General features: G+C 38.9%; 1 protein-coding gene across 1 annotated transcript in view; it reads left to right on the top strand.

Moving 5' to 3' along the window:
• The window catches only part of LOC127450764 (elongation factor-like GTPase 1), a 174864-nt gene that overhangs the window by 134937 nt on the left and 25591 nt on the right, over positions 1–14336 (top strand). Inside the window, exon 18 of the mRNA XM_051715108.1 lies at positions 2538–3532. Within this exon, the coding sequence (XP_051571068.1) occupies positions 2538–3532 (995 nt within the window). The remainder of the gene's footprint in view (positions 1–2537; positions 3533–14336) is intronic.

Raw genomic sequence — 14336 nt, 5'->3', positions numbered from 1 at the left:
ACCACTTGATGCCCAGTGGTAAATCTGGGTCCTAAAGCAAACCTAGTTCACTGTTTTGGTGTTTTCGTATTTGGAGTGTTCACTAGCTCTTCCCTTAGGTCAGAAAGAAAGATCAGTGGCTCACAAGAGGAAAATCAGGGTTGAGAAACCATCAGACCCTGAGCTGTTAGGTTGAGGGCAGAAGGGGTCAACCCTGAGGTCAGGAGATGCTGAGGTCACACTGACAGCAGTGTTTACTCCACAGCCTGTTGGAGTCTGAGCAGCATTTAAAAATATCTCGTCAGACCCTGATGTCAAAGCAGTTCAGCAATAGCCTGTCCAGACCAGTGACGCAGTGCCTATCCTCGGGCCATTAAAAAAGAGGTCATGTCATGCCCTTAGTCACGGGACAATGACATCACAGCCTCAGTAGAAAATGGGTCAACTGCCAGTTCAAATGAGCTTGCAAGAAGTTATGCCGTGATGTGTTAATGGTTGTCTTTATTCAAGGAAATGTATTGTTTGGGGAATTATTTTGTTGTTTTGCCAATTTTAGTGCTTTTTAGTCAGATCGAAATGCCTGTCAATTATGCAATTTTGTATCAGCCTGCTGCATACTAACATAATGACAACCAAAGTAGAAATTCTGAGCTGCAAGATTTAGTTGTTTTTGTCAATTATTTAGTTTTCACCTTGTAAAGCCTGTTAATTATGCAGTTTTGTATCAGGATGCAACATACAAGGATAAACATGATAAATGCAGAATGAAACATTCAAAAATATTATTGAGTGTTTATGCACAATTGCTCCAAATACATTTAGTTGCAAAAATGTTATGTTATCTGTGGAATAAACAGTGATTTGAGTCTGGAAATAAGAAGAAATAATAGGGTTGAAGAGGTAGATGGCAGCAAAAAGAGAACGTGCAAGAGAAAGGTAACCGTGTGAAAAGGTAACGGTGTGTCAGCGGTGAGACAGAATAGCCTGCAGTCCACCCAGTCATGCTGTCAGCTCATCTCTGCTCTCAGGAGGCTTCTAGTAAACATCTTACACTGGATTATCTGCTTCCCAAACTGTTCCATGGCTGTCTGGGTCTAACTGGATTAATGGAAGTCTCTGTGTTGTCTCTAAGAAGACAGCAATCATGTCAACCGTCTGCTCCACTTAACAAAGCCTAGTGACCCATGAGACCTGAGTGGCTAACTGTCAGCATTAACCAATGTCCCAGAGTGCTTAGGTCCCATATTAGATTTTTGCCATTATCATATATCTAGACATGCATTATGCTTACCTACATACAAACATAACACATATTATATAACCTTGTATGGACCTCTTCCAATGTACTGTAAATAATATTCTTAGATGTCAGTGTGCTACACCATCCGGCAGTATGTGTATGTTTGGTTGTCTTAGTAAGGTTATGTATCCTTGCATAGACAGAAGGAGAATAATGTATATTTGAATATTTTCTGCATGAATAAGTCATTGTAAATTAGATTTTACTATTCCATAATGACTTGCTGAAGAATCAGAGCTTGGCTCTTACTGTTGGCTGAACGCCAGCAGTAACTTTATTTTATGTCCTCCTTGTTGCTTTGAAAATAAGGCTTTTTACATTACAGTTTTCTTTTTTCCAATTCCATATTTCAATTCTCAATACTAATTGTGGTACTACAGCAAACACCCTGTCTAAACGGGATGCGAGTATCGCATGTTAAAAGCAACAGAACCCATTAAAATCAATGATGCTGTCTATAGCGGAAGCGTCTGTTGCAGTCAACAGGTGTCCCATTCCATTTTGCACTGCACGCTACTACTGCCAACAACACAAATAAACATTAGAATGTTCAAGTCAACCCATCCAGTGTAGACAGCCTCAAGCCGTTGTATCGCGTCAACAGACATGCCTGGTGTGGACAGAGTTAAAGACTAATGTGCTATTGAACAAAATGCTTTATTTAAAAATAAAATAACAAATCAAATTAAAACAATGGCATGTAGCCTTCAAGTATTTTCAATTAAGTAAACATAAGGCAAGGTTACTTTATAAGTAAACAGTCAGTAATGAAGAAGAAAAATTATAGAAATCTGGGGCAACGAGTGGTTTTCTCTTTTTCTTGTCAGTATTGTTATTTGATCATTATTAATGCCATAATAGACAGCATCAATCATATTTGGCTTCAGTTACTGTGACCTATTGCACAGATCCGATATTTGACACTAATCTGATATTTTTCCCTACTTGTTTACATACACTTAAGACAAACTGTCTGTGTTTACATTAATGTCTCGCTAAGATGGACATTTTGACCAAGAATTGCCTTTGACCTTTCCACGAGCAAATGCTCTTCACAGAGCATGCATACAGAAGACCCTGTCAGTCAGACAGACCTCGGATAACAAATTGAGATGGTACTCACTTTTATGGTATAAAGATTGGTATCTTTATATTTCTCTTTATCAACTTGGTAATGAATTACAAACTTTTGCAATAAGTACTTTTGACATTCTCTTTTTGGTATTTATATAAAGTTAATTTCCTCTTGTTCCTCTAGGTTTGCTAAAATTGAGATCAGTGCTTCCAAACCAATCATACCATTCCGTGAGACGGTGGTCCGACCGCCCACATTAGACATGGTGAACGAGGAGCTTGGTAAGCAACAGAAGGTTGCTGTGATTCACCAGGTAAAGGAGGAACAAACCAAGTATCCTGAAGGCGTTCAGGTGGATTCCACTGGTCTGGTCATGCTCACCACCTCTAACAAGATGGCCACAGTTGGGGTGCGGGCTATCCCTCTTCCAGAGGATGCCACCCGCCTTCTGGAGGACAATGTAGAGCTAATCCGCACAATGGTGCAGTTAAGCCTGTTTGCCTGGGAGGGCAAGACTCTGGACATCAACCAGAAAATTCTGGAGAACATTCAGGACTTCAAGGTTAAGTTGGAGAGCCACCTGCAAGGCCATAAATGGAGGGGCGCAGTGGAGCGTATCTGGGCATTTGGCCCTCGTCGCTGTGGGCCAAACATTCTTCTCAACAACATTGAGGGCTACCAAAGACCTTCTGTGTGGCAATGTCTGAAATGCGTGAAGGAGAAAGAGAAAGCCGAGGCCACCACACTTAGAGACTTTGACAACAGCATTGTAAGTGGCTTCCAGTTGGCCACACTCTCTGGCCCCATGTGTGAAGAACCTTTGATGGGTGTCTGCTTCTCTGTAGAGACCTGGGACATGAAGTTATCTACACCTCCAGCTCAGCAAGACTCAGTAGATGAGAACTCAGTTTCTCAATGTGCAGAGACAAGTAATGACAATCAAAGTTTAAGTTCTGAACTTCAAGATGTACACGAGACAGACATGTCAACCACAGGCTCTAACCGAAGCAGGAGCAGAGTAGAAGCCATGGGGAGTTCAGTGGACTGTTACGGGCCATACTCAGGCCAACTCATTGCTTCTGTGAAGGAGGCCTGCCGATATGCCTTCCAAGCCAAGCCTCAACGGCTAATGGCTGCAATGTACACCTGCGAGATCATGGCCACTGCCGATGTCCTAGGTAAGCAGAAACGTATTAAGTCTATAAAAATACTTAATTTACCTAATTCAGAACCTTTAAAGCCACAAACTTTCTTAAACAACCCATGATCAAGTTTTTTTTAGCTTTGAGTCCATTTCTATTAGCTTTGAGGCCATCTATACAGTGGCCCCAACAAGTATTTGAACACTTAAAATATCCATAAAAAAGGGTCAGAAATTAACTAATTTATTTTTGCCTTGTTTTATTCAATTGGCATGAAGGATTGAAGGATAACAGTTTTGTTTAAAAAGCTCCTCAATCAAATCTTCTCTGTGTAGTTGCATTATATTAGTTTTGTAGGCTATGTTAACTTAATAGCCAAAATATATTTAGAAGTACATGAATGGAAAAAAAAAAAAAAACCTGCTAAAAGTACATTTTTTCAACTTTTAGGAGTCTATGACAGGGTCAGAAATAAACTACAAATATTTGTCCAATTAAATGCACTCTAGAATGAGAATGTCTCTTCCCATAATACCACCTGCAACTGACTACAAATAGCAAGTAGTGAATCATGATTCACAGCTGTGACATAAACTACAGGTTATTGGATATTATAAAAAGTATGAGCCCTTTGATATCTCCTGCCACTACTTCCTGTTTCAATAGGAAATACGCCAATGCAAGAAAGGAAAACTGCAGTTGCCAAGCAATTTCATGGGGTATTAAAGCTTCTCTTTTGATGATAGGATTGCAAATCTAAACCTAGCAAAAATTATCTTTTATTTGAGCAGTATGGTTTTTGGCTGCTCAGATCAGTGTTGTAGTACTCGAGACCGGACTCGGTCATATTTTCATAGTCTTGGTCTTGTCATGGACTCGTGAGCAATTTGACTCGGTCTTGACTTGAACTAGAACAAATGTGGACTCGGACTTAACAGTCGAGTCCAGTCAAGCTGGAGTTAGTCCAGTCGAGTCCCTTTGCAAAAAAATACACAGTGAAAGCTTTGACTTATCTGACAAACATTTTTGACTGACAATATCAGAGATCTTGACGTTTGTCCCGCATTTCAGCCTGCTGCGTAGAATCAGAACTAGTGATGCCAAGTTCACAAATAAATCATTCTATTGAGTTGGTTCTTTTCAGCGAATTGGCCACACAGGTTAGCAAAAAGGCCTGAATTGATTGGCTGTTCAGTCCGATTAGTTCGGACTGCTATCTCACACAATAATTTGCAGCAGATTCTCACTCATTAAAACAGCATCGGGATATTTTAGAAAACGGAAAACAAACCAATTTGGTAAGGGAATCCTGCCCCAAGAGAACCAAAAACCTCTGAGAAAATCAATGACCAGGGCTAAAGGGGAGAAAATACATAAATATTTTAACAAATGGTGCTAATTACTTTCCCGATTGCTGCTTGTGGCTTTTGTACACCCAAGAAAAAAGTTCTAAATCTATACTTGAATCACAGGCATTTCGTTTCCGTAAATACAATGAGTGGAAGTGTTTGGGAGAGCAGCTGGAGTGTTTTAATGGAAATAATGGCTCTGAATATGAAATATATAAGCTTCAATTTTCACTGGCAGGATGTTTTTTATATTCAGATAACAAGGTCACTCTGTTGATATCCAGGTGTATGTATAACAGATTATTCTAGACGAGATAAATGTCATATGTCTCAGACATGTAACGCTCTTGAATCGGTCTTTTTTTTATTGCAACGATTGTATTTTTTCTACTTGCCAATTTATAGTGTTATTTAAAGGGGCCATATTCTACACTTTTGTTGTATTTTATTGTTTTTAATGAAGGTAATGCAGGGTGCAAATTATGTGTGTGTGTGGGGGGGGTAATGGGGGTCTGTCTCTCTGACCCCTCAATTAAAGCTTTAACCAAAACAAAAGGTTGGGGCCACCTTAATAAAGGAATATGTTGTACCAGGGTTTTCAAATGTTTCAATAATAGTAAAGTTGAGGAGGCATTGTTGTATATACATGGATGGTCATATTTAAATGTCCTGATAGTTATGATATAATAAATTATTTCTGATTGCAGGTTTGTTTTACCTAATAATCTTCTCAGAATGGAGCTTTGCATTGTGAATGTTGGAGTATGTCTACAGAGACATCAACCTGTTTCAAGAGCAAGGAAAATTGTGTTTTCCATGATGTGTCCCTTTATCTGTGGTCTATAACAGTTTTTTGCAACATAGCAGCATAGAGGTAACTGCTCATGGCCCCAGATGTACAGAGGTCATAACCTTCTATAGATGTCTGTCATCAAGTATTATTTTGAGAGCTTCACGCTGGTCTACAGTGTGAGCATGTCAATGGTCTCTGGGGCCGAACTGTGATATATACAGACTGAGTTTCCTCCCATGTCACTTCCATGTATTCTCCTTATCGGTGTGTGTGTGTGTGTGTGTGTGTGTGTGTGTGTGTGTGTGTGTGTGTGTGTGTGTGTGTGTGTGTGTGTGTGTGTGTGTGTGTGTGTGGGTGGGTGGGTGTTTGTGGGTGTTTGTGGGTGAGGATCACTCAGCTGCTGTTTGTATTGGTAAAAGGAGAAGGATGTCCACCACAGATGAATCCAAACACACAAATCTTAAAGCTTCTCTTTTGGTGATATGATTGCATAAACCTAGCAAACATTATCTTTATTTGAGCAGTATGGTTTTTGGCTGCTCAGATCAGTGTTGTAGTACTCGAGACCGGACTCGATCATATTTTCATAGTCTTGGTCTTGTCATGAACTCGTGAGCAATTTGACTCGGTCTTGACTTGAACTCGAACGAGTGTGGACTCAAACTTAACCCGAGTCTAGTCGATTCCCTTTGCAAAAAAATACACAGTGAAAGCTTTGACTTATCTGACAAACAATTTTGACTGACAATATCAGAGATCTTGACGTTTGTCCTGCATTTCAGCCTGCTGCGTAGAATCAGAACTAGTGATGCCAGGTTCACAAATAAATCATTCTATTGAGTTGGTTCTTTTCAGCAAATTGGCCACACGGGTTTGCAAAAAGGCCTGAATCGATTGGGTATTCAGTCCGATTAGTTCGGACTACTGTCTCACTGAATAATTTGCAGCAGCTTCTCACTCATTAAAACAGATTCGGGATATTTTAGAAAACAGAAAAACAAACCAATCGTTGGATAAAGTGGATATTTACCTACAGTGAACAAGAGACTGCGTTTTGAGAGGTAACTTTGAGAAACTTCCATTTGTGCTGTGTCTTGTTAATAAGGGGCTGTTCAAACCAAATTTGTTCGGTTCCACCCATGCTGTTTTCCAGTTGTTTTTCTACATTCTAAACAAATATCTTTGACCGTTGCGTTAAGTATCGCTGTGTTTTTGGCATCTCGTACAGGAGCGGCACATTTTGTTTTTTTTAAGTTCTTTTGTCAAGTTAAAAAGAACATCAACTGTTAAAAACGTGTCTCGAGACACCTGTGTTAGACTCTATTCCCTCATAGCACACGTTCAACACCCAGATGTCTATTTGATGTGTGTGTTTACATCTGGAAGACATCTATTTTACATTGCTTGCTCATCTGCAGTACGTCTATTAGATGTATGTCAATAAGACATTCAGCAAATGTCTTTGAGATGTTTATGATTTAGAATGATTGTACATCTGATCTTCTTAAGATGTTTAGCAGATGTTAGATGCTTTCCAGATGTTAAACAGACATCACGGAGATGTGTTATCTGGGTTCGTTGCACTGCAATGGTCTAAAAGGCCTCTAGTCTTTTAGAAATGCTTTAACCAATAGTTACATGAATGCTACACATACTTAAAAATACTTCTCTCAGTGTCAACAGAATTGAATGGTTTCTGGGGAAGAAAAAAAAAACAGTTTCTGTGCGTACCCCGAGATGAAATCTTGCAGGCAAAAGTAAACAGAAATGCTTACTTGACTTGCAATGAATGAAATATTGTAGTGCAATTGAGGAAATTGCTAACAAATTGAATGTGAATGTTTATATTCACTTTCTGTGCAAACATTTTCATATTTAATACATTATTTTTTGGTTTTTCAGGCCCATTTTAGTTATAGTACAGTAATACTGTATTTTGTAAAGCAGAAATGTTTACTTGACTTGAATGGAATATAATAGTAGCCTGTACAGAAGCTGGTAGTTTGTATTGCCATGCTAAGCCACATAGGCACTTTAAACCTTTAATTTAAGTTTTTTACTGACATTTTGTTAACACTGACATGTTGTAATTGTAATACCAATTTGTTCACTTAACCTAGGACGTGTCATTTATTTAATTTGTATTTTCAACTGGTAATATTGTTTAACCAGCATAAGCTTAAGAAAATAATATATGAGATTTATTTGATATATGAGCCTAGAGTCAGTAGTTCTTTAAACTATACATTTAATACATTCATAAAAAACTCTTGTCTTAGACTAAGTCTTTATACTGGTCTCGGTCTCAACTCGGACTCGGCCCTCACCAGTCTTGGTCTTGACTCAGACTCAAACCTCTTCTGGTCTCGGTCTTGACTCGAACTCGACCTACTCTGGTCTCGGATTGGACTTGGACTCAGATGAGCTGGTCTCAACTACAACACTGGCTCAAACATACATTTTGTTTGATGTACTAATGAAGCCTGCAAACAGATGTTAAGGGCCGCTTAAACATTTCCAATCAGTAAATAACATGCCAATCTGCCAGTCTTAAACAGATCCACAGTCTCTTACATGGAGGAAAAAAAGTCCATATACCGTGCAAAGAGGAAATAGTTCTCCCTGTTCCTTAATTGAAAGCTGATGTGAAACAGCCATGTATCGATGTGATGTCATATCCCCAGTTTCCAAAACAAAAGTGAAATTGTCTAGGCAACACTTCTGTGTGAAATGAACCTGGTTGATTGGGTAAGGGAATCCTGCCCCAAGAGAACCAAAAACCTCATAAATACATAAATATTTTAACAAATGGTGCTAATTACCTTCCTGATTGCTGCTTGTTGCTTTTGTGTACCCAAGAAAAAAGTTCAAAATCTATACTTGAACCGCAGGAATTTTGTTTCCGTAAATACAATGAGTGGAAGTATTTGGGAGAGCAGCTGGAGTGTTTTAGTGGAGATAATGGCTCTGAATATAAAATAAATAAGTTTCAATTTTCACTGGCAGGATGTTTTTTTTATATTCAGATAACAAGGTCACTCTGTTGATATCCAGGTGTATGTATAACAGACTGTTCTAGGCGAGATAAATGTCTTATATGTCTCAGACATGTAACGATCTTGAAGTGGTCATAGTCTGCTTTTTTTTATATATTTTTTTATTGTTCAATGATTTTATTGTTTCTGTAAAGCCAATTTATAATGTTATTTAAAGCATTTAAAGGGGCCATATTCTACACTTTTGTTGTATTTGATTGTTTTTAATGAAGGTAATGCAGGGTGCAAATTATTGGTGGGGGGGGGTTGTCTGTCTGACCCACCAATTAAAGCTTTTTTTTATTATTTTTTTATTAACAATTTTTATTGATTCCATGCAGCAAATCACATAGACATAACAGAAAATGCAACATCAAACCAAATGAAATCATAACTTTTTTCCCCGAACATTAACCCCCCCCCCCCACCCACCTGACACAAACAAGCACTCCAGTGGTCAAAAGTCAACTGTCAAAGACACACAAACAGACAATAAAACAGAAAATATTTAGAGACATAAACAAAAATAAAGAATAAATCAATAAATAAATAAAACACTAGTCCCTCTCCGCTGCCTCTTCCCGAGAGCCCTCCAAAAAGGCCAGATAGCCGCCACCATCTCCTCAAATGCCACCACCCTGCCCAACTCGACGCACTACTCACGAAACGAGGGCGCACCAGATGGCCTCCATCCCCTGAGGATTAACTACCTCCCAATCATCACGCCGGTCAGGACCCAGCTCTCCATATATATATCACCCACATTCAGGACCACCCCATCCCCCAAAACACACAATCTTGGGCAAAATGAAAACCGAGTGTCAACCACTTCACATACGAAGCTCTGAACCCTCAACCAAAACTCTTGGATCTTAACACATCCCCAAAAAACATGGGATGTGTCCCCGTCTTCTGATTGGAATTGCCAGCAGGTGGGTGTGTCTTTAAGACCAAGCCGATACAAGAGGGGGTCCAATAGAATTAATGCAATATCTTATATTGCATAAGGCGTACCCTTGCATCTCTAGATGCAGACTTGATGTTTTTTAGAATCTTAGCCCACACTCCCTCCTCCAATACCAAGTTTAAATCTTTCTCCCATACTCTCTTGAAAGAAGTTAAAGCTCCATCACCCAGACTCTGAATTAGCAGGGAGTAATACACTGATGCCTCATGACCTTTTCCAAAAGCAGTAATCACCACTTCCAGAGTATCTGCCGCTTTAGGGGGGTGTATGCTACACCCAAAAATAGTACAGAGCAGATGGCACAGCTGTAAATACCTAAAGAACTAAGATCTGGGAATCCTAAAATGTTGAACCATGTTTTCAAATGATCTCAGCACTCCAATCTCATATAGGTCACCAAGTGTATTAACCTCCCTCACAGTCCACTCTGACCAGCAGAAGGGGGACTTATTAATACGTAATTTTGGTTTCCACTATATGCTCGAGGCAATATTTAAATAATTGTCAGAATTAAACACTCCGGACACTTTTGTCCATACTGCGTGCAAATGCGAGATAATGGGGTGTGACTTAACCTCTCCGGTTAGTTTAATAGATAGGCTATGCATTGGCAAAATAGGGGCAAGTACTTTCTGTGCGATACAAAACCAGGGAGGGGCTCTCTCAGGTGGAAGCGACCAATGAGCCAAATGTCTGAGACCGAATGCATAATAATAAACAAAATCTTGGGTAGGCCTAACCCAACTTTATCAATCGGCCTATGCAACTTATTGAAATGTAATCTGGGACGTTTACCATTTCAAATGAAGGACTTCGCTATACTATCAAATTGCTTGAAATAAGAGAGGGGGAGAGATTGTAGCAGGTAGATGAATTTTGGAATACAATTCATTTTAATAACATTAACATTTCCAATCATAAATAAATGTAATGAAGCCCACCTGCCCACATCGCTTGAAAAAATTTTTATTAAGGGGTCGAAATTAACTGTAACTAATTCACACAGATTTGCTGGGAATAAAATGCCCAAATACTTAATGCCCTGTTTGGGCCACTGAAAGGCGCCCGGCTGAAAAGCCGTTACTGGGCAGTACGCTGTCAGAACCAAAGCTTTGGATTTAGACCAATTGACTCTGTATCCTGAGAACTTAGAAAAGGAATTAATAATTCTGTGGAGGCAAGATCTAATAGGGTTGAAGACGATTAATAAAATATCATCTGCGTAAAGCAAAAGCTTATGCGGCAGACCTCTCGCCATCACTCCTGGAAAATCATTCTCCTTTCTTATCGTGGCTGCAAATGGTTCCAGGGCAAGACAGAACAATAATGGGGAAAGAGGACAACCCTGCCGGGTGCCCCTATCCAGAGTAAAATAATCTGAAATTAATCCATTTGTTTGTGCCGCCGCTACCGGATGCCTATTAAGTAACTTAATCCATTCAATAAAAGTATTCCCGAACCCATATATTTCCAAAATCTTAAAAAGATAATCCCATTCTACCATATCAAATGACTTTTCGGCATCAAGTGGATGGCAGTGACCAGAATCTGATCGTTCGCCACTGACCACATGATATTAATTAGACGCCTGATGTTATCAGAAGAGCTATGGCCCCGAATATACCCCACCTGATCTATAGGTATAAGAGATGTCATAACTTAATCGGTTAGCCAAAATTTTTACGTCTAGCTAGATCAGGGAAATTGGATGTTAAATCTTACACTCGCTTGAATCTTTGTCCTTTTTAAGAATCAGACTGATCCGGGCTTGTGTCATGTTTGGCGGAAGTTTTCCATTCTTTGATGATTCCGTATAAACTTCTAACAAAAGTGGAGCCAGTTCTGTAGCATAAATCAAAAAAATTTAGCGGAAAAGCCATATGGCCACGGAGACTTGCCTGTAGGCAGGGCCTTAATTACCTCATCAAGCTCCTCCAAGTTTATCTCAGAATCAAGAGAATTTTTTTGCTCAGCTGTCAGTTTAGGAAGATCTAATGGTTCCACAAAGTTTCTAATATCTTCATCAGTAGATGAAGACATGGAACTATAAAGATCAAGATAGAATTCTTTAAAAGCATTATTAATATCAATGGCCGAGGTAGAAATTTCACCACCAGCAGATTTTACTGAGGGAATTATAGAAAAATACTCTCTCTGCTTTATATATCTAGCCAAAAGCTTCCCTGCTTTGTCCCCTGACAGGCAAAGTATGATTGTCTTGCCCTGAATAGCCGAAACGCCACCTACAAAATAGTATTATATCTGTATTTCAATCGGGTCAATTCTCTGAGGCCATCAGATGACATTCGGCACTTCAGCTCTGTCTTGGTACATTTAATATTCTCTTCCAACTCCACGAGTTCTCGAGCTTTGGATTTGTTGATGAATGAGGCATACTGTATGACCCGACCCTTAAGAACTGCCTTAAGTGCCTCCCAAGCCATGCCCACAGAGGATACTGAGGACCAGTTGGTCTCCATATAAACAATGATTTCAGCCTTTAACATTTGTTGGAAATCAGGATTTTGCAAAAGGGATACATTAAAGCGCCAACTATATGATTTCTTTTTCTCTGTATGTGGCAACATCTCTAAACTCACCAGGGCGTGATCTGAGACTAAAATGTTTCCAATTGAGCAATCAACAACAGATGAAATGAGGGACTGGGATATCAAAAGAAAAAAAGATCTATTCTAGAATAAATCTTATGGACTAATGAAAAAATGTATAGTCCCTACCAGATGGGTTCAAAAGTCTCCAAATATCTGTAAGACCAAGATTTTTACACATCCTATGAAGCATCAGTGTTGCTCTAGGGGGCTTGCACACAATAGTTTAAAGTTTCCTCCCAATATTATATCATGAGTGGTGCCAGCGGCTTGCAGCAATCCTTCAAGATCTATAAAAAAGCCCTGATCATCAGCATTAGGTGTGTAAATATTAGCCAAAATCAACATTTGCCCCTGAATTTCAGCTAAAACAATAATGACTCTTCTTAATTTGTCTTTAATCTGTTTGAGACATTTGAATTGTAAATGTTTACTTATCAATGTAATGACTCCCCTGCTTTTACTTGAGCCAGCACTAAAGAAAACATGTCCACCCCATATCTTCCCCAATTTTTCAGCTTCCTGCGGGGAAAGATGCGTTTCTTGAAGAAACACAATATCATATTTCTAACGTTTAAGAAAAGAAATAACCTTACTTCTTTTTATGGGGTACCCCAACACATTCACATTCCATGTTGAGAGAGACTCATCCACTCAATCCATTCATATTAACTTTTGACATTTTGACATATTAAAAAAATCGATTGTGTGTGTAGCGAATTTGGTAGTATAAATGTACACGGGATGGGTTAAAGTGCCCGCGTACCTCCACCATTATATGTAGGGAAACAATATGTGTGAGCTAGGAATTAAATTAAACTCTCCTTATTCTACATTATTATGTAAGGAAATGTATAATGGAATTAGTCACGTTCGACAACCATTATAAATGAGATAAATGACAAATAACTAGATTATTTGTCTGAATAAAATTCTCCACCATTAACATCGTAATGCAACATCTCATTGTAAGGAATTGGCTTTAATAAGGGAATTATGATTAATTCTCTTATTGGAGTAATATTCTCATGGCTTTTTGAAAATAATATTACACATATTTAGAGACAGTTTTAAAGCAAAATCTTTTAAAAACGGATGAGATTATTTATCAAAATATACCACCATCAAATTATCTTTAAAGGGGGAATATGAATAATTAACCATAACTCTTTATAATTAATTATAAATATTTGGATCAGTCAATAGAATTAACTTGATGTAGCTGAATTAATATTACAATCAACTAATCTGTTCGTCCAGCGAACACTCAGTATTGATCATCTATCGATCTCTCAGAAAGTATATTTTTCGTGTCCACAGAAAAATAACTCTTTCTTAGCATGTAGCTGTGATCAACTCATTAAATTGACGTTGATGTACAAGCAGACCAGAATCGACTCGCAAGAATGTACACAAAAGCTTTATTTAACTAAATCACGAACACATTTGTTTAACTAATCTAAATAAACACATACAAATCACGCATACATGGGAAATGGAAAAGTGAATGAAACTGGAACAAAACAGGGGAAAGAAGCTATGACAAGAGTCATTTAACCATCTGAAAGAACCATCAGTTTCTTACTTCAAAGTACCTTTGTTAACAAAGGGGTTCACAGCTTATACTAAACCTCTGTTTAGTTAGATAATTGTACGATACTTGCAATGCCTTGGCTGTTGAGAGAGAGCCCGGATGCAGTCTCAGGAGAAAGTCTTGATGGTTCCTTGAGTTGATGGTGTTGAAGTTGCAATCAATTTCTTCCGTGTTGAATGAAGAAATGATGAGAACATGCGGTGTTAGTTTGACTCCGTTATGGTCGAGGAAATTACACATGGCTTGATGTGTTAAGGCCTGCCGGCCCACGACCTCGTGGTCGGACCGGGTGTTTCCGGTCCCACATGAGCAGCAACCATGAGCAGAAGGGAGATAGAGAAGAGGGAAGAGAGAGAGAGAGGTAGATCACTCCGACAGTGCCCTTTAACTCCTGAGGGAGGTCACTCCTCTCAAGTTTGGCTTGACCAATGTGAACGGTGCAATTTTCCAGCGGGAAAAGTTCCTTTGTTTGGAAGCTGACTCATTTGCATGA

Source organism: Myxocyprinus asiaticus, chromosome 2 (genome assembly GCF_019703515.2).
Source record: "Myxocyprinus asiaticus isolate MX2 ecotype Aquarium Trade chromosome 2, UBuf_Myxa_2, whole genome shotgun sequence".
Classification (NCBI taxonomy): Eukaryota; Metazoa; Chordata; class Actinopteri; order Cypriniformes; family Catostomidae; genus Myxocyprinus; species Myxocyprinus asiaticus.
The sequence above is the reverse complement of the archived record's forward strand: the minus strand, read 5'-3'. Positions and strand labels throughout refer to the sequence as shown.